Below are 19,592 nucleotides of genomic sequence, written 5' to 3'. Positions count from 1 at the left end.
AGAATAGGATTCAGAGTAAGACCACCTGTGAAAAGATTTTTTTCTCTCACGCATTCTAGCGAACCCAGTAAAGGCTCAGGCTTTCCTGAAGTGTGTTTCAGACCTGGAGTTATCATGGGTAATCATTCCAGTTCCGTTTCAGGAACAGGGCCTGGGGTTTTATTCAAATCTATTCATTGTCCCAAAGAAAGAAAATTCATTCAGACCAGTTTTGGATCTAACGATTTTGAATCGATATGTAAGAGTACCAACTTTCAAGATGGTGACTATAAGGACTATTCTGCCTTTTGTTCAGCAAGGGCATTATATGTCCACAATAGACTTACAGGATGCATATCTTCATATTCCGATTCATCCAGATCACTATCAGTTCCTGAGATTCTCTTTTCTAGACAGGCATTACCAATTTGTTGCTCTTCCTTTTCGCACGGCTTTGCAGGCTCCTCCATTTGAGCCTATGCATTCTTTGGACATTAAACTACTTTCCTGGAAAGTGTTGTTCCTTTTGGCCATCTCTTCTGCTAGAAGAGTTTCTGAATTATCCGCTCTCTCTTGTGAATCTCCTTTTCTGATTTTTCATCAGGATAAGGCAGTTTTGCGGACTTCATTTACATTCTTACCTAAGGTTGTAAATTCTAACAACATTAATATAGAATTTGTTGTCCCTTCTTTGTGTCCTAATCCTAAGAATTATTTGGAGAGATCTTTACATTCTTTGGATGTGGTGAGAGCTCTGAAATATTATGTTGAAGCCACTAAAGATTTCAGGAAGACTTCTAGTCTATTTGTTTTCTTTTCTGGTTCCAGGAAAGGTCAGAAGGCTTCTGCCGTTTCTTTGGCATTGTGGTTAAAGCTTTTGATTCATCAAGCTTAGTTGAAGTCGGGTAAAGCCCCGCCTCAGAGAATTACAGCTCATTCTACTAGATCAGTTTCCACTTCTTGGGCTTTTAAGAATGAAGCTACGGTTGATCAGATTTGCAAAGCAGCATCTTGGTCTTCTTTGCATACATTTACTAAATTCTACCATTTTGATGTGTTTGCTTCTTCGGAAGCAATTTTTGGTAGGAAAGTTCTTCGGGCAGCTGTTTCAGTTTGATTCTTTTGCTTATGATTTAAGTTTTTCTTTTTCTTTTTTGAGAATAAACTTATATTTGGGTTGTGGATTTATTTTTTTCAGCGAAATTGCTGTTTTTATTTTGTCCCTCCCTCTCTAGTGACTCTTGCGTGGAGTTCCACATCTTGGGTATTGCTATCCCATACGTCACTAGCTCATGGACTTTTGCCAATTACATGAAAGAAAACATAATTTATGTAAGAACTTCCCTGATAAATTAATTTCTTTCATATTGGCAAGAGTCCATGAGGCCCACCCTTTTTTATGGTGGTTATGATTTTTTTTTATAAAGCACAATTATTTCCAAATTCCTTTGTTGATGCTTTTTACTCCTTTCTTTATCACCCCACTTTTTGGCTATTCGTTAAACTGAATTGTGGGTGTAGTGAGGGGTGTATTTATAGGCATTTTGAGGTTTGGGAAACTTTGCCCCTCCTGGTAGGATTGTATATCCCATACGTCACTAGCTCATTGGACTCTTGCCAATATGAAAGAAATTAATTTATCAGGTAAGTTCTTACATAAATTATCTTTTTTGAGCTCTGGATTGTTTTAGAAACTCTTCTGAGACAGACGTTTCGTCGCATGGGATTTTTAGCCCTATCGACTTTGATGGTCGAGAGGTTGGAGTCTTCCGTTGAAAATGTAGTGTTTTCTGCCCCCCGATATTTAGAGGACATTTTAAGCCTTACAGCTTCATTAATTTGATGTCTCAGTTGTTCTAGCTTTGCTGGAACTTAAGAAGTTTTCCTTTTAGCACTGGAGTGTTCTGGAAGATACATTGTATCCTAGATGGCTGGCAAGACCTGTTGTGGATACTAGTTAGGTCTGCTTTCCTTTGGTCTACTTAGGAAAGGGAGTTTTTTCTTCTAGATTCCGGTTCTGGTACAGCAGGTCCGTCTATCCTAGGTATCAGGTTTGACCCGTTTAGGTATTACCCTGGATGGGTACTTGATACTGAAGCATATGGATCTAGGGGTCCTAGAGAACGGAAATAGTTTTCTTTCTTTCATGTAATTAGCAAGAGTCCATGAGCTAGTGACGTATGGGATATACATTCCTACCAGGAGGGGCAAAGTTTCCCAAACCTTAAAATGCCTATAAATACACCCCTCACCACACCCACAATTCAGTTTTACAAACTTTGCCTCCTATGGAGGTGGTGAAGTAAGTTTGTGCTAGATTCTACGTTGATATGCGCTCCGCAGCAAGTTGGGGCCCGGTTTTCCTCTCAGCGTGCAGTAAATGTCAGAGGGATGTGAGGAGAGTATTGCCTATTTCAATTCAATGATCTCCTTCTACGGGGTCTATTTCATAGGTTCTCTGTTATCGGTCGTGGAGATTCATCTCTTACCTCCCTTTTCAGATCGACGATATACTCTTATATATATATACCATTACCTCTGCTGATTTTCGTTTCAGTACTGGTTTGGCTTTCTACAAACATGTAGATGAGTGTCCTGGGGTAAGTAAGTCTTATTTTCTGTGACACTCTAAGCTATGGTTGGGCACTTTTTTATAAAGTTCTAAATATATGTATTCAAACATTTATTTGCCTTGACTCAGGATGTTCAACATTCCTTTTTTTCAGACAGTCAGTTTCATATTTGGGATAATGCATTTGAACCAATCATTTTTTCTTACCTTAAAAAATTTGACTTTTTCCCTGTGGGCTGTTAGGCTCGCGGGGGCTGAAAATGCTTCATTTTATTGCGTCATTCTTGGCGCGGACTTTTTTGGCGCAAAAAATCTTTTCTGTTTCCGGCGTCATACGTGTCGCCGGAAGTTGCGTCATTTTTTTGACATTCTTTTTCGCCAAAAATGTCGGCGTTCCGGATGTGGCGTCATTTTTGGCGCCAAAAGCATTTAGGCGCAAAATAATGTGGGCGTCTTTTTTGGCGTTAAAAAAATATGGGCGTCGCTTTTGTCTCCACATTATTTAAGTCTCATTATTTATTGCTTCTGGTTGCTAGAAGCTTGTTCACTGGCATTTTTTTCCCATTCCTGAAACTGTCATTTAAGGAATTTGATCAATTTTGCTTTATATGTTGTTTTTTCTTTTACATATTGCAAGATGTTCCACGTTGCAACTGAGTCAGAAGATACTTCAGGAAAATTACTGCCCGGTGCTGGAGCTACCAAGCTAAGTGTATCTGCTATAAATTTTTGGTATCTGTTTCTCCAGCTGTTGTTTGTATTGCATGTCATGACAAACTTATTAATGCAGATAAAATTTCCTTTAGTACTGTTACATTACCTGTTGCTGTTCCGTCAACATCTAATTTTCAGAGTGTTCCTGATAACATAAGAGATTTTATTTTTTAAATCCATTAAGAAGGCTATGTCTGTTATTTCTCCTTCTAGTTTACATAAAAGTCTTTTAAAACTTCTCTTTTTTCAGATGAATTTTTAAATGAACATCATCATTCTGATACTGATAATGGTTCTTCTGGTTCAGAGGTTTCTGTCTCAGAGGTTGATGCTGATAAATCTTTGTATTTGTTCAAGATGGAATTTATTCGTTCTTTATTTTAAGAAGTATTAATTGCATTAGAAATAGAGGATTCTGGTCCTCTTGATACTAAATCTAAACGTTTAAATAAGGTTTTTAAATCTCCTGTAGTTATTCCAGAAGTGTTTAATCTCCCTGATGCTATTTCTGAAGTAATTTCCAGGGAATGGAATAATTTGGGTAATTCTTTTACTCCTTCTAAAAGATTAAGCAATTATATCCTGTGCCATCTGACAGATTAGAGTTTTTTGGGACAAAATCCCTAAGGTTATGGGGTTGTCTCTACTCCTGCTAAATGTACTGCTATTCCTACGGCAGATAGTACTTCATTTGAGGATCCTTTAGATAGGAAAATTGAATCCTTTCTAAGAAAAGCTTACTTATGTTCAGGTAATCTTAGACCTGCTATATTTTTAGTGGATGTTGCTGCAGCTTCAACTTTTTGGTTAAGAAGCTTTAGCGCAACAAGTCACAGATCATAATTTTATAGCATTATTATTATTCTATAACATGCTAATAATTTTATTGGTGATACCACCTTTTGATGTCATTAGAGTTGATGTCAGGTATATGTCTCTAGCTATTTTAGCTAGAAAAGCTTTATGGATTAAACTTGGAATGCTGATATGTCTTCTAAAGTCAATTTTGCTTTCCCTTTCTTTCCAGGGTAATAAATTATTATCTCAACTGTTAGGAGCGGTATCAGTTTGGAAACTATTTCCAGTTTGGAATATATCCAAGCCTTATAGAAACCTATAGCCAGCTCCTAAGTACCCATGTAGGTGCGACCCTTATTCCAGCTCAGCTGGTATGGGGCAGATTACGTTTTCTTCAAAGAAATTTGGATCAATTCCGTTCTCAATCTCTGGTTTCAGAACATTGTTTCAGAAAGGTACAGAATTGGCTTCAAGTTAAGGCCTCCTGCTAAGAGATTTTTTTCTTTCCCGTGTCCCAGTTAACACAGCAAAAGCTCAGCATTTTTGAAATGTGTTTCAGATCTAGAGTTGGCTGGAGTAATTATGCCAGTTCCAGTTCTGGAACAGGGGCTGGGGTTTTATTTTATCTCTTCATTGTACCAAAGAAGGTCAATTCCTTCAGACCAGTTCCGGATCTATCAATATTGAATCGTTATGTAAGGATACCAACATTCAAGATGGTTACTGTAGGACTATCCTGCCTTTTGTTTAGCAAGGGCATTATATGTCTACAATAGATTTACAGGATGTGTATCTGCATATTCCGATTCATCCAGATCACTTTTAGTGTCTGAGATTCTCTTTTTAGACAAGCATTACCAGTTTTGTGGCTCTACCGTTTGGCCTAGCCTCAGTTCCAAGAATTTTTTTCAAAGGTTCTCGGTGCCCTTCTTTCTGTAATCAGAGAACAGGGTTTTGGTATTTCCTTATTTGGACGATATCTTGGTACTTGCTCAGTCTTCTCATTTTCGAAGAATCTCATACGAATCGACTTGTGTTGTTTCTTCAAGTTCATGGTTGGAGGATCAATTTACCAATCAGTTCATTGATTCCTCAGACAAGGGTAACCTTTTTAGGTTTCTAGATAGATTCAGTGTCTATGACTCTGTCCTTGTCAGACAAGAGAAGTTTAACATTGATATCAGCTTGTCAAAACCTTCAGTCACAATCATTCCCTTTGGTAGCCTTATGCATGGAAATTTTAGGTCTTAGGACTGCCGCATCAGATGCGATCTCCTTTGCTCGTTTTCACATGCGACCTCTTCAGCTCTGTATGCTGAACCAATGGTGCAGGGATTACTCAAAGATTTCTCAATTAATATCTTTAAGCCGATTATACGACACTCTCTGACATGGTGGACAGATCACCATCGTTTAGTTCAGGGGGCTTCTTTGTTCTTCCGACCTGGACTATGATCTCAACAGATGCAAGTCTTACAGGTTGGGGAGCTGTGTGGGGGTATCTGACAGCACAAGGGGTTTGGGAATCTCAGGAGGTGAGATTTCCGATCAATATTTTGGAACTCCGTGCAATTTTCAGAGCTTTTCAGTCTTGGTCTCTTCTGAAGAGAGAGTTGTTCATTTGTTTTCAGATAGACAATGTCACAACTGTGGCATACATCAATCATCAAGGAGGGACTCACAGTCCTCTGGCTATGAAAGAAGTATCTTGAATTTTGGTTTGGGCGGAATCCAGCTCCTGTCTAATCTCTGCGGTTCATATCCCAGGTATGGACAATTGGAAAGCGGATTATCTCAGTCGCCAAACGTTGCACCTGGGCGAATGGTCTCTTCACCCAGAGGTATTTCCTCAGATTGTTCAAATAAGGGAACTCCCAGAAATAGATCTGATGGCTTCTCATCTAAACAAGAAACTTCCCTGGTATCTGTCCGGATCCCGGGATCCTCGGGCGGAGGCAGTGGATGCATTATCTCTTCCTTACAAGTGTCATCCTGCCTATATCTTTCCGCCTCTAGTTCTTCTTCCAAGGGTATTTTCCAATATTCTAAAGAAATGCTCGTTTGTCCTGCTGGTAGCTCCAGCATGGTCTCACAGGTTTTGGTATGCGGATCTTGTCCGGATGGCCTCTTGCCAGCTGTGGACTCTTCCGTTAAGACCAGTCTTTCTGTCTCAAGGTTCTTTTTTCCATCAGGATCTCATTACCTTAATTTTAAGGTATGGAGTTTGAACGCTTGATTCTTGGTCAAAGAGGTTTCTCTGACTCTGTGATTGATACTATGTGACAGGCTCGTAAATCTGTATCTAGAGAGATATATTATAGAGTCTGGAAGACTTATATTTCTTAGTGTCTTTCTCATCTTTTTTCTTGGCATTCTTTTTGAATACCGAGAATTTTACAGTTTCTTCAGGATGGTTTAGATAAAGGTTTGTCCGCAAGTTCCTTGAAAGACAAATCTCTGCTCTTTCTGTTCTTTTTCTCAGAAGGATTGCTAATCTTCCTGATATTCATTGTTTTGTACAACCTTTGGTTCGTATAAAACCTGTCATTTAGTCAATTTCTCCTCCTTGGAGTTTGAATTTGGTTCTGGGGGCTCTTCAAGCTCCTCCTTTTGAACCCATGCATTCTTTGGTCGTTATATTACTTTCTTGGAAAGTTTTGTTTCTTTGGCCATCTCTTCTGCCAGAAGAGTCTCTGAATTTTCTACTCTTTTTTGTGAGTCTCCTTTTCTGATTTTGCATCAGGATAAGGCGGTGCTGCGAACTTCTTTTGAATTTTTTACCTAAGGTTGTGAATTCTAACAACATTAGTAGAGAAATTGTGGTTCCTTCATTATGTCCTAATCCTATGAATTCTAAGGAGAAATCATTGCTTTCTTTGGATGCTGTTTCAGCTTTGTAATATTATGTTGAAGCTACTAAGTCTTTCCGAAAGACTTCTAGTCTATTTGTCATCTTTTCCGGTTCTAGAAAAGGCCAGAAAGCTTCTGCCATTTCTTTGGCATCTTGGTTGAAATCTTTATTTCATCATGCCTATGTTGAGTCGGGTAACACTCCGCCTCAAAGGATTACAGCTCATTCTACTAGGTCAGTTTCTACTTCCTGGGCGTTTAGGAATGAAGCTTCGGTTGATCAGATTTGCAAAGCAGCAACTTGGTCCTCTTTGCATACTTTTACTAAATTCTACCATTTTGATGTGTTTTCTTCTTCTGAAGCAGTTTTTGGTAGAAACGTATTTCAGGCAGTGGTTTCAGTTTGAATCTTCTGCTTATGTTTTTTCATTAACATTTTATTCTGGGTGTGGATTATTTTCAGCAGGAATTGGCTGTCTTTATTTTATCCCTCCCTCTCTAGTGACTCTTGCGTGGAAAGATCCACATCTTGGGTATCATTATCCCATACGTCACTAGCTCATGGACTCTTGCTAATTACATGAAAGAAAACATAATTTATGTAAGAACTTACCTGATAAATTAATTTCTTTCATATTAGCAAGAGTCCATGAGGCCCGCCCTTTTTTGTGGTGGTTTTGATTTTTTTGTATAAAGCACAATTATTCCAATTCCTTATTTTATATGCTTTCTCACTTTTTTCTTATCACCCCACTTCTTGGCTATTCGTTAAACTGAATTGTGGGTGTGGTGAGGGGTGTATTTATAGGCATTTTAAGGTTTGGGAAACTTTGCCCCTCCTGGTAGGAATGTATATCCCATACGTCACTAGCTCATGGACTCTTGCTAATATGAAAGAAATGAATTTATCAGGTAAGTTCTTACATAAATTATGTTTTTCTGGACAATTGTCTGGTCAGAGAAGACTAGGGACCTTTGGAGTCTTTGTCCCGGTATTTTTCTCTCTTTGAGATATTTCTTCGGCTGTAGGGCATACCCTAATAGTAGGAGGGTTTTTCCGTCCTACTTGGGTTCTACAAGATGGATGCGGAACCTATCAGTTCTTTTTCGCTAGAGAATGTAGGGTTCTCTCTTCCTTTGGTTCTTAGGAATCTTATTTTTCAGTAAACCTAGTTCTTATCCTTATTGGGATCTGGAGTTTTAGGTATCCTACTTCCAGAATTTAGGTAGTACCCGGGTCTCTGCCTTTTTTGGTTTCTTACCATCGCCTGCTAGAGACTTTTAGGGATTTCTCGTGTCTTTCGATTCTCTGAGTTGGATCGAGACCGGAGTTGCTGGTGTCGAAACCAGGGTGGATCTGGATGCTGTTTTGTTCTAGGGTACCCTGCCTAGCAAGCTGGAGTCTTAGCATTGAATCCTGCTGCAGCAGCTTTCTGTTATTCCGGAGTTCTTGCAAACTTTCCATTGGGTTTATGTCCGCCAGCCCCCTTCTGGTCTTTGTGATGTGGAGGTGGTGAGTGAGAGACTCTGCCGAGGCCGTGAGTTTGACATGATGTTGGTTTTCGGGCTTGAACTGTCTTACATGGAATGGTGGGGGAAATCAATTCCCAGTGTTCCGTTCCGATCTCCTTGTTCTGAGAAATTTTTCTCTTAGTCACTTGACTGTGTGGCCTTTTTCCGCCTTCATTTGTTAGAATTCCAGTTTTCCTTAGAGGGTTTATTTTAACCTCCTTCTCTTAGGCTATATCGCTCTTTTGTGGTGGAGAGAGCGCAAAAGAGAGGGGTGGAGAGAGCGTGCAAAAGAGAGGGGTGGAGAGAGAGCGCAAAAGATAGGGGGAGAGAGAGCGCAAAAGAGAGGGGGGAGAGAGAGCGCAAAAGAGAGGGGGGAGAGAGAGCACAAAAGAGAGGGGGAGAGAGCGCAAAAGAGAGGAGAGAGAGAGCACAAAAGAGAGGGGGAGAGAGAGCTCAAAAGAGAGAGGAGAGAGAGCGCAAAAGAGATGGGGTAGAGAGAGAGTGCAAAAGAGATGGGGAGAGAGAGAGCTCAAAAGAGAGGGGAAGAGAGAGAGCAAAAGAGAGGGGGGAGAGAGAGCGCAAAAGAGAGGGAGAGAGAGAGATCGCAAAAGAGAGGGGGAGTGAGAGCGCAAAAGAGAGGGGGAGAGAGCGCAAAAGAGAGGGGGGAGAGAGCACAAAAGAGAGGGGGAGAGAGCGCAAAAGAGAGGAGAGAGAGAGCACAAAAGAGAGGGAGAGAGAGAGCTCAAAAGAGAGAGGAGAGAGAGCGCAAAAGAGATGGGGTAGAGAGAGAGTGCAAAAGAGATGGGGAGAGAGAGAGCTCAAAAGAGAGGGGAAGAGAGAGAGCAAAAGAGAGGGGGGAGAGAGAGCGCAAAAGAGAGGGAGAGAGAGATCGCAAAAGAGAGGGGGAGTGAGAGCGCAAAAGAGAGGGGGAGAGAGCGCAAAAGAGAGGGGGGAGAGAGAGCACAAAAGAGAGGGGGAGAGAGCGCAAAAGAGAGGAGAGAGAGAGCACAAAAGAGAGGGGGAGAGAGACCTCAAAAGAGAGAGGAGAGAGAGCGCAAAAGAGATGGGGTAGAGAGAGAGTGCAAAAGAGATGGGGAGAGAGAGAGCTCAAAAGAGAGGGGAAGAGAGAGAGCAAAAGAGAGGGGGGAGAGAGAGCGCAAAAGAGAGGGCGAGAGAGAGATCGCAAAAGAGAGGGGGAGTGAGAGCGCAAAAGAGAGGGGGAGTGAGAGCGCAAAAGAGAGGGGGAGTGAGAGCGCAAAAGAGAGGGGGAGAGAGAGAGCGCAAAAGAGAAGGGGAGAGAGAGAGCGCAAAACAGAGGGGGAGAGAGAGAGCTCAAAATAGAGGGGGGTGAGAGAGAGCTCAAAATAGAGGGGGGAGAGAGAGAGCTCAAAATAGAGGGGGGAGAGAGAGAGCTCAAAAGAGAGGGGGAGAGAGAGAGAGAGTGCAAAAGAGAGGGGGAGGGAGAGAGCGCAAGGGGTGGGACCGCTGTACTGCAAAAAATGGCCCGTGTGAACGGGCTTTAGGACTAGTATATATATGTATATATAGGAGCATATGTATCAAGCTCCTGCAGGCTCGCCAGAAATAGCCGTTATGAAGCAGCGGTCACAAAGACCGCTGCTCCATAACCTGTCCGCCTGCTCTGAGCATGCAGACAGACATCGTCGCAAATCAACCCGATCTAGTACGATCGGGTTGATTGACACCCCCCTGCTGGCGAGTCAGCAGGGTGCGGCGTTGCACCAGCAGCTCTTGTGAACTGCTGGTGCAGTGCTGAATACGGCGAGCGTATTGCTCGCCATATTCAGCGAAGTCTGGCAGACCTGATCCGCACTGTCGGATCAGGTCCGCCAGACTTTGATAACTAGAGGCCATAGTATGAATCCTGGAAGACTGAGCCAGGTGGGACTTACTGACTTTATATGATGCAGCCTATAATATGTCATCCTTTATCATTGAATGCTTTATACAAATGAATATTAAAGGGCCATAATACCCAAATGTTGAAACACTTGAAAGTGATGCAGCATAGCTGTAAAAAGCTAACTAGAAAATATCACCTGAACATCTCTATGTAAAAAAGAAAGATATTTTACCTCAAAAGTTTCTCAGTAGCCACATCCCATTGTAAAGGACTTCTAAGCAGCATAATAGTATGTCTGTCCTGGGACAGCGGAAGGGGCGAGCTTACTTGCACTCTCATCTTATTTCCCTATTCAGTTTAAAGGAAGTTTGCTATGAAATCTCATGAGAGTTAAGTGAAATCTCATGAGATCACAGTAAAAGAGTTCATGACCTCAGCACTGCTGATGCTGATTGGCTGCTGTTCATTTCTGAGTATAACTTTTTACACAGAACTTACTCTGCTGAGCTGAGGAAGTTGTGAGGTAAAATATCTTCCTTTTTTACATAGAGATGCTCAGGTGATATTTTCCTGTCAGCTTTTTACAGTTATACTGCATCAGTTTCAAGTGATTTAGCATATGAGTATTATGTCCCTTTAAGGGCACTCAAATATTCATAAAGAAATAACATCAATAAGGAATATATATAGCTGCAGATACAGCAGTGCTCTCACCACTAGGGGCCGTCATCCTGACAGTTCCAGAGCTGCTTGTGCTTCACAGAAGAGAAATCCCAGTACTTACCGATTCCAGCACCAGCTTCCCACACTCAGCCACATACCCAGATAGTGGTTGGAGGGTCTGTTATAGCAGTGCCCCTGCAGTATGTTGTATGGGGAAATGATTTTGAGACACATGAAGGGGCCTGAAATGACGTATCTGCCCTCAGCACACCATGATGCTCCAGTTTTAAATCAGGAGCAAGAGCACTGGCATCCAGCTGTGCAGGGTAGCTGGAATAACCCCTCAACCACACCTTTCACCTGTAGAGCATGTTGGGATATGTAACCAGAAGTATATATACCGGAGGATTTTTCTATGCATCCCAACCTCTGCCTATAGATTAGTTTTTATTTAATGTTACTAGTGTCACACATAAAACAAGTTAATCTATCTGCCACAAATTCTGTACCCCCTCCTAATGTTGCCCTTCCTAATCACTAGGAAGGACATGAAGCTATACGCCCGAGCCCTCTCGGCCTTCCTTTGGAGGGGGGGCAGGCCTAGGATAGCGGTCACAAAACTGTATGCTCAACCCTCGCAGGGCGGTCTGGGCCTGCCCAACTTAAAGCTGTACAATTGGGCAGCACTCAATCGTCTCATGCTGGATTGGCAGTTAAAAACAGGGCACTTCTATTCACCTGACCTAGAGAGACATGCCCTAGGGGCGTTTGATCTCTCACTCTTGCCTTAAACCCTACTTAATAGTACTGCCGCGGTGATCAGGGATAGTCTTCTTTATAAAGACGTGCTGAGGGCGTGGCGACTATCCCTCAGACACGTTGGTCGCCGGTGCGTGTCCTCGCAGATGATCCCGTTGAGAAACAATATGAGTTTTCCTCCTGGGATTGACACCTCTCCGTTTATTGCATGGGACAGCAAGGGACTATGTCTTGTGGGAGACGCTCTAGATATCCCCAGGAAGTGTATAAAGTCATTTGCTGAACTACAAGCCCAGTTCGGACTACCGAGAGCTCACTTCTATGCTTACCTCCAGCTCCGACATTACACCACCCAACTGATCAGGGATGACCCGCAATTTTGGGAACCGCACGCATTTAATGCATCAGTAACCTCATTTAGAATAGGCAACTTCACAATCTCAGGGATATATAAAACATTGCTGAGTCGGGTTGAAATCAACAATTTGATTTTGCTAGAAAACAAATGGAACAGAACCCTAGACAGGGAGGATATGGCGGTGGTGATACAACAGAGTATAGAGAATGTTAAAAAGGCAACATTATCCATGACTCTTAGAGAATCCCAAATCAGAATGATACACAGAGACTACATTATCCCAAGGAGGCTATCTAAATGGGACCCCAGGGTGGTAAATGAGTGTAGTAAATGTAGGATTGGTGACCTGGATCTGCTTCACTACTTTATTGCGTGCCCACGGGTTAGGCAGTTCTGGGGTAAGGTTACCTTTTGGATCACTAACGTCATGAAAGTTAGAGTCAAGCTTGATTTGGAACAAATTTGCTTTTTAGAATGGGGAGAACAGAGCCCCAAGACTGTCCCTCTGCTTACCACCATAGTCTTGATGGCTGGGAAGGTTATCTTGAGGGTGTGGACAGAACGCACTGCCCCTGCCTTTAACACGTTCAAACACGCCATACACAAACAGCTACTCATTGAGCAGCTGGACACTAAGATGGACACTAATAAAAGACTCAAACACTTCATTAATAAGTGGCGGGAATACATCGTGACATTAAGCCTAGACTCTCAGAGACAAATACTGATGCCCTTCACACACACGAAATATATGCTCTCGGCCTCCTTGAGGGGTGAGTGGGAATTTCTACACCGGGTGCGAGGTGGGGAGGGGGGGGAGAGAATTGCTATAGAATGTATATATGGACGGACTCTATTCACCCTCACTTACCCCTCCCCCTTTTTAATTTCTTTTTTAATTTTATTTTATACCCCCGCAAAGAGCGTACCTAGAACCTATGTATTACGCTTTGTTAAATCTAATAATACTTTGTTAAGGAGTTTAAGGTTATTGGTTGAAATGTGTTTATGTTAGTCATGTTTGTATACACTGTTAGTCTACAAACAGAGTAAAAAGGTTAAGATAAAAGAAACGAGGACTGAGACGCTGATGCGTAAATTTACTATTGTATAATATGTGATGTGCATAAGATGATTCTATGTTTCTATTTATCCGTTGAGATTTTATGTCACACTGTCAAACTGTACCTGCTAATTTTCTCTGTTCCTCAATAAAAACAGTATTTTAAAAAAAAAACAACAATTTAATCTATAGGCAGTGGTTGGGATGAGTAGGAAAAATCCTGGCCCCCTAAAAACGGCCCTACTCCTGAGCACAGTAAATTTATAGCTTACATGCAAAATATTTTTTTTTATTAAAACAAAAAACTTTTTGCTAGCAAATAAAAAAAAAACTTTTGTATTAAAAAAAAAAACATTTATAAAATAACAACTGTTTACCCTTACATTTGATGCTGTTGGACAGTTCCAGGATTGTTGCTTGCAGCCTGGGTTTTTGCTTCCGCTCATATAGAAACTAAATGTAATGCTGGGGGCGGGCCCAACACTGAGCCTGCTCACATGCAGGAACCGGGCCAGACAGCAATAAAAGAATTGCAGGGTAGGATCAGCTCTTTGTAATCTACTGTAGTAAGTCTACATAAAGGGATCCGGTTGGTGGGCGGGGCTAAGGGACCCTGCGGCCCACCAGGCATTTGCCCGGCATGCCCTATGGCCAGTCCGGGCCTGCGTGTTGGTTATGCAAAACCGGGGGAATGGGTAATAAAGGGATTATCAATCTTTTTAAACAATAACATTTTTCAAGTAGACTGTCCCTTTGAGCTATAGCCATACAATGTGTGTGTGGGAGTCAGACTAGTATATATATTTATTATGAATGTGTGTCTGTGTTGATTATTGTTAGTCTATATATAAAATACTACCATATATTCTGCAACACTGTGACAAGGCAATATAGAGCTTACATAACCTACTTAAACAGAATGAAGCAAAAGATACTTCTGGGGTCTGCACTTATCTGGTATTGCACTGCCTGCATGATCCACACACTCCTTTAGTAGAAGAATGGCTGCGTAAATATTGCCTACATAGTGGCTATTTGGCAGTAATAGGATGCATGCTTTGGTGGTGCTCCTCCTATAGTTGTTCAGAATATTTTGTATTCCTCTATAGGTTGTCTCAACAATTAACCAAGTCCTTCCCATCAACAAATATCTTACATGCTTATTTGTCCAGATTCTCTTTAAAATCACTAGCCATATACCGTGTACTACATGTAACGGACATATTCATATAGCCAACGACCTTCTGTGGGCAATAAAAGTGCACCGATGCTTCAGTAGGTTCATGTAAGTTTTTATATTTTTTGTTTGTTTGTTTTCCCAGTTGATAAAACTATTCTGTTTCAATTTCAGAGTTTCAACTTAAGTCTGCTTGCACCTTGCTTAGCGTTGAGCTTGGAACAGATTGCCGGAGAGCAGGGTATCACCTTCTTTGAAACTACACACTCGCTGATTCTAGATCTTATTTCCCAAAGTGTACGGCAGCTACCGGACAGCCATCAGGTTCTGCGGCCTCTGCAGCAGGTTGAGAGCTCTGCTTACTGGGACAAGTTGAGCAACGTCTTCGGTAATCTATATAGTCTATCAGACCACAGAGCATATTGTTAACAAGAATGCATACACCGGAGACATTTGAAATAAGAATTTTTTAACCTTGTTGGTTAATCATAATGGTGCAATTTAAAGGGGAATAGAACAAAATTAATCTATGTAGTGTAAATGAAGTATTTAGAAAATATTATCTTGCATAAATATTGGTGATCTTTTTAATGTTTTATTAGAAATGAGATTTACTTACAATTTATATACAAAATAAAATACATCCAGACGGACATATCCATATCACACATTTCAATATTTTAGATGTTTTAATGTCCACAGCACCTTGTCACTCCTTTATTGGGACAGTTTAAAAGACATGCAATTACAGTCTAATAATTTTGAAGCTAGAACCTGTATACACAGAGTACTTATTAAATAGCCTGAATAATTGTTTTAACCCTAATCCTAGCCTTTGGTTTACATACAATGGATACAGACAGAAATACTCTCCTTCATTACAACAGTTTTTAACCTAGAGGCTTGGTTGAGTCTTTGCCACATAGCCAATTTTTAAAAGTGTGAAGAATTGTATCTGAACAGTCCCTTAAAGACAAGAATTAGAGAAATGAAACAGAAATTCATCAATAGAGGATATCCTCCTATCTTAATCCAGAAACATGTGGAACATACAAAACAAAGCCCCAACAAACTAAGACAAGTAAATTAACAAAATAAAATTTCTCCAACATAGGTGTGTCCGGTCCACGGCGTCATCCTTACTTGTGGGATATTCTCCTCCCCAACAGGAAATGGCAAAGAGCCCAGCAAAGCTGGTCACATGATCCCTCCTAGGCTCCGCCTTCCCCAGTCATTCTCTTTGCCGTTGCACAGGCAACATCTCCACGGAGATGGCTCAGAGTTTTTTGGTGTTTAAATGTAGTTTTTATTCTTCTATCAAGAGTTTGTTATTTTAAAATAGTGCTGGTATGTACTATTTACTCTGAAACAGAAAAGAGATGAAGATTTCTGTTTGTAAGAGGAAAATGATTTTAGCAACCGTTACTAAAATCGATGGCTGTTTCCACACAGGACTGTTGAGAGGAATTAACTTCAGTTGGGGGAAACAGTGAGCAGACTTTGGCTGCTTGAGGTATGACACATTTCTAACAAGACTTGGTAATGCTGGAAGCTGTCATTTTCCCTATGGGATCCGGTAAGCCATTTTTATTAATAAGAATAAAGGGCTTCACAAGGGCTTTAAAGACTGGTAGACATTTTTCTGGGCTAAAACGATTAATTTATAAGCAGTTTTAATAGTTTATAGCTTTGAGGAGTTATTTTATTCTTGGGAATTATGTTAAAAAAAACGGCAGGCACTGTATTGGACACCTTTTTCACTGGGGGCCTTCTCTAATCATAGGCAGAGCCTCATTTTCGCGCCACTAATGCACAGTTGTTTTTGGGAAGCAAGGCATGCAGATGCATGTGTGAGGAGCTCAGATACACAGAAAAAGCTTACTGAAGGCGTCATTTGGTATCGTATTCCCCTCTGGGCTTGGTTGGGTCTCTGCAAAGCAGATACCAGGGACTGTATAGGGGTTAAATATAAAAACGGCTCCGGTTCCGTTATTTTAAGAGTTAAAGCTTTCAAATTTGGTGTGCAATACTTTTAAGGCTTTAAGACACTGTGGTGAAATTTTGGTGAATTTTGAACAATTCCTTCATACTTTTTCGCATATTCAGTAATAAAGTGTGTTCAGTTTAAAATTTAAAGAGACAGTAACGGTTTTATTTTAAAACGTTTTTTGTGCTTTATCAAGTTTATGCCTGTTTAACATGTCTGAACTATCAGATAGACTATGTTCTGTATGTGAGGAAGCCAAGGTTCCTTCTCATTTAAATAGATGTGATGTATGTGACAAACAATTTAGAGAAAATAATGCCCAAGATGATTCCTCAAGTGAGGGGAGTAAGCATGGTACTGCATCATCCCCTCCTTCGTCTACGCCAGTCTTGCCCACACAGGAGGCCCCTAGTACATCTAGTGCGCCAATACTCCTTACTATGCAACAATTAACGGCTGTAATGGATAATTCTATCAAAAACATTTTAGCCAAAATGCCCACTTATCAGCGAAAGCGCGGCTGCTCTGTTTTAGAAAATACTGAAGAGCAGGAGGACGCTGATGATAATGGTTCTGACATGCCCCTACACCAGTCTGAAGGGGCCAGGGAGGTTTTGTCTGAGGGAGAAATTTCAGATTCAGGGAAAATTTCTCAACAAGCTGAACCTGATGTTATTACATTCAAATTTAAATTGGAACATCTCCGCGCTCTGCTTAAGGAGGTGTTGTCTACTCTGGATGATTGTGACAATTTGGTCATTCCAGAGAAATTATGTAAGATGGACAAGTTCCTAGAGGTCCCGGTGCCCCCCGAAGCTTTTCCTATACCCAAGCGGGTGGCGGACATTGTAAACAAAGAATGGGAAAGGCCCGGCATACCTTTTGTCCCTCCCCCTATATTTAAGAAATTGTTTCCTATGGTCGACCCCAGAAAGGACTTATGGCAGACAGTCCCCAAGGTCGAGGGGGCGGTTTCTACTCTAAACAAACGCACTACTATCCCTATAGAAGATAGTTGTGCTTTCAAGGATCCTATGGATAAAAAATTAGAGGGTTTGCTTAAAAAGATGTTTGTTCAGCAAGGTTACCTTCTACAACCAATTGCATGCATTGTTCCTGTCACTACAGCAGCGTGTTTCTGGTTCGATGAACTAGAAAAGTCGCTCGATAAGGAATCTTCTTATGAGGAGATTATGGACAGAGTTCACGCTCTTAAATTGGCTAACTCTTTTACTTTAGACGCCACTTTGCAATTAGCTAGATTAGCGGCGAAAAATTCAGGGTTTGCTATTGTGGCGCGCAGAGCGCTTTGGCTAAAGTCTTGGTCAGCGGATGCGTCCTCCAAGAACAAATTGCTTAACATACCTTTCAAGGGGAAAACGCTGTTTGGCCCTGACTTGAAAGAGATTATTTCAGATATCACTGGGGGAAAGGGCCACGCCCTTCCTCAGGATAGGTCTTTTAAGGCTAAAAATAAACCAAATTTTCGTCCCTTTCGCAGAAACGGACCAGCCTCAAGTTCTACATCCTCTAAGCAAGAGGGTAATACTTCTCAAACCAAGCCAGCCTGGAGGCCAATGCAAGGCTGGAACAAAGGTAAGCAGGCCAAGAAACCTGCCACTGCTACCAAGACAGCATGAGATGTTGGCCCCCGATCCGGGACCGGATCTGGTGGGGGGCAGACTTTCTCTCTTCGCTCAGGCTTGGGCAAGAGATGTTCTGGATCCTTGGGCGCTAGAAATAGTCTCCCAAGGTTATCTTCTGGAATTCAAGGAGCTACCCCCAAGGGGAAGGTTCCACAGGTCTCAATTGTCTTCAGACCACATAAAAAGACAGGCATTCTTACATTGTGTAGAAGACCTGTTAAAAATGGGAGTGATTCACCCTGTTCCATTAGGAGAACAAGGGATGGGATTCTACTCCAATCTGTTCATAGTTCCCAAAAAAGAGGGAACATTCAGACCAATCTTAGATCTCAAGATCCTAAACAAGTTTCTCAGGGTTCCATCGTTCAAAATGGGAAACCATTCGGACAATTCTTCCTACCATCCAGGAAGGTCAATTCATGACCACGGTGGATTTAAAGGATGCGTATCTACATATTCCTATCCACAAGGAACATCATCGGTTCCTAAGGTTCGCCTTTCTGGACAAGCATTACCAGTTTGTGGCACTTCCATTCGGATTAGCCACTGCTCCAAGAATTTTCACAAAGGTTCTAGGGTCCCTTCTAGCGGTGCTAAGACCAAGGGGCATTGCAGTAGTACCTTACTTGGACGACATACTGATTCAAGCGTCGTCTCTGCCACAAGCAAAGGCTCATACGGACATTGTCCTGGCCTTTCTCAGATCTCACGGGTGGAAAGTGAACGTAGAAAAAAGTTCTCTATCCCCGTCAACAAGAGTTCCCTTCTTGGGAACAATAATAGACTCCTTAGAAATGAGGATTTTTCTGACAGAGGCCAGAAAATCAAAACTTCTAAGCTCTTGTCAAGTACTTCATTCTGTTCTTCTTCCTTCCATAGCGCAGTGCATGGAAGTAATAGGTTTGATGGTCGCGGCAATGGACATAGTTCCTTTTGCGCGAATTCATCTAAGACCATTACAACTGTGCATGCTCAGTCAGTGGAATGGGGATTATACAGACTTGTCTCCAACGATACAAGTAGATCAGCGGACCAGAGATTCACTCCGTTGGTGGCTGTCCCTGGACAACCTGTCACAAGGGATGAGCTTCCGCAGACCAGAGTGGGTCATTGTCACGACCGACGCCAGTCTGGTGGGCTGGGGCGCGGTCTGGGAACCCCTGAAAGCTCAGGGTCTTTGGTCTCGAGAAGAATCTCTTCTCCCGATAAATATTCTGGAACTGAGAGCGATTTTCAATGCTCTCAAGGCTTGGCCTCAGCTAGCAAAGGCCAAATTCATACGGTTTCAATCAGACAACATGACGACTGTTGCGTATATCAACCATCAGGGGGGAACAAGGAGTTCCCTGGCGATGGAAGAAGTGACCAAAAAAATTCAATGGGCGGAGACTCACTCCTGCCACTTGTCTGCAATCCACATCCCAGGAGTGGAAAATTGGGAAGCGGATTTTCTGAGTCGTCAGACATTTCATCCGGGGGAGTGGGAACTCCATCCGGAAATCTTTGCCCAAATAATTCAATTGTGGGGCATTCCAGACATGGATCTGATGGCGTCTCGTCAGAACTTCAAGGTTCCTTGCTACGGGTCCAGATCCAGGGATCCCAAGGCGACTCTAGTGGATGCACTAGTAGCACCTTGGACCTTCAACC

General features: G+C 41.9%; 1 protein-coding gene across 1 annotated transcript in view; it reads left to right on the top strand.

Annotated features, from left to right (window-relative positions):
- HTT (huntingtin) overlaps nt 1–19,592 on the top strand; it is a gene marked incomplete in the record, with an annotated part of 1,068,170 nt that overhangs the window by 787,676 nt on the left and 260,902 nt on the right. Inside the window, 1 exon segment of the mRNA XM_053704193.1 lies at nt 14,484–14,697. Coding sequence (XP_053560168.1) covers nt 14,484–14,697 — 214 coding nt within the window.

This window comes from Bombina bombina, chromosome 2 (genome assembly GCF_027579735.1).
Source record: "Bombina bombina isolate aBomBom1 chromosome 2, aBomBom1.pri, whole genome shotgun sequence".
NCBI classification, from domain to species: Eukaryota; Metazoa; Chordata; class Amphibia; order Anura; family Bombinatoridae; genus Bombina; species Bombina bombina.
This window is presented reverse-complemented; position numbering and strand designations above follow the sequence as displayed.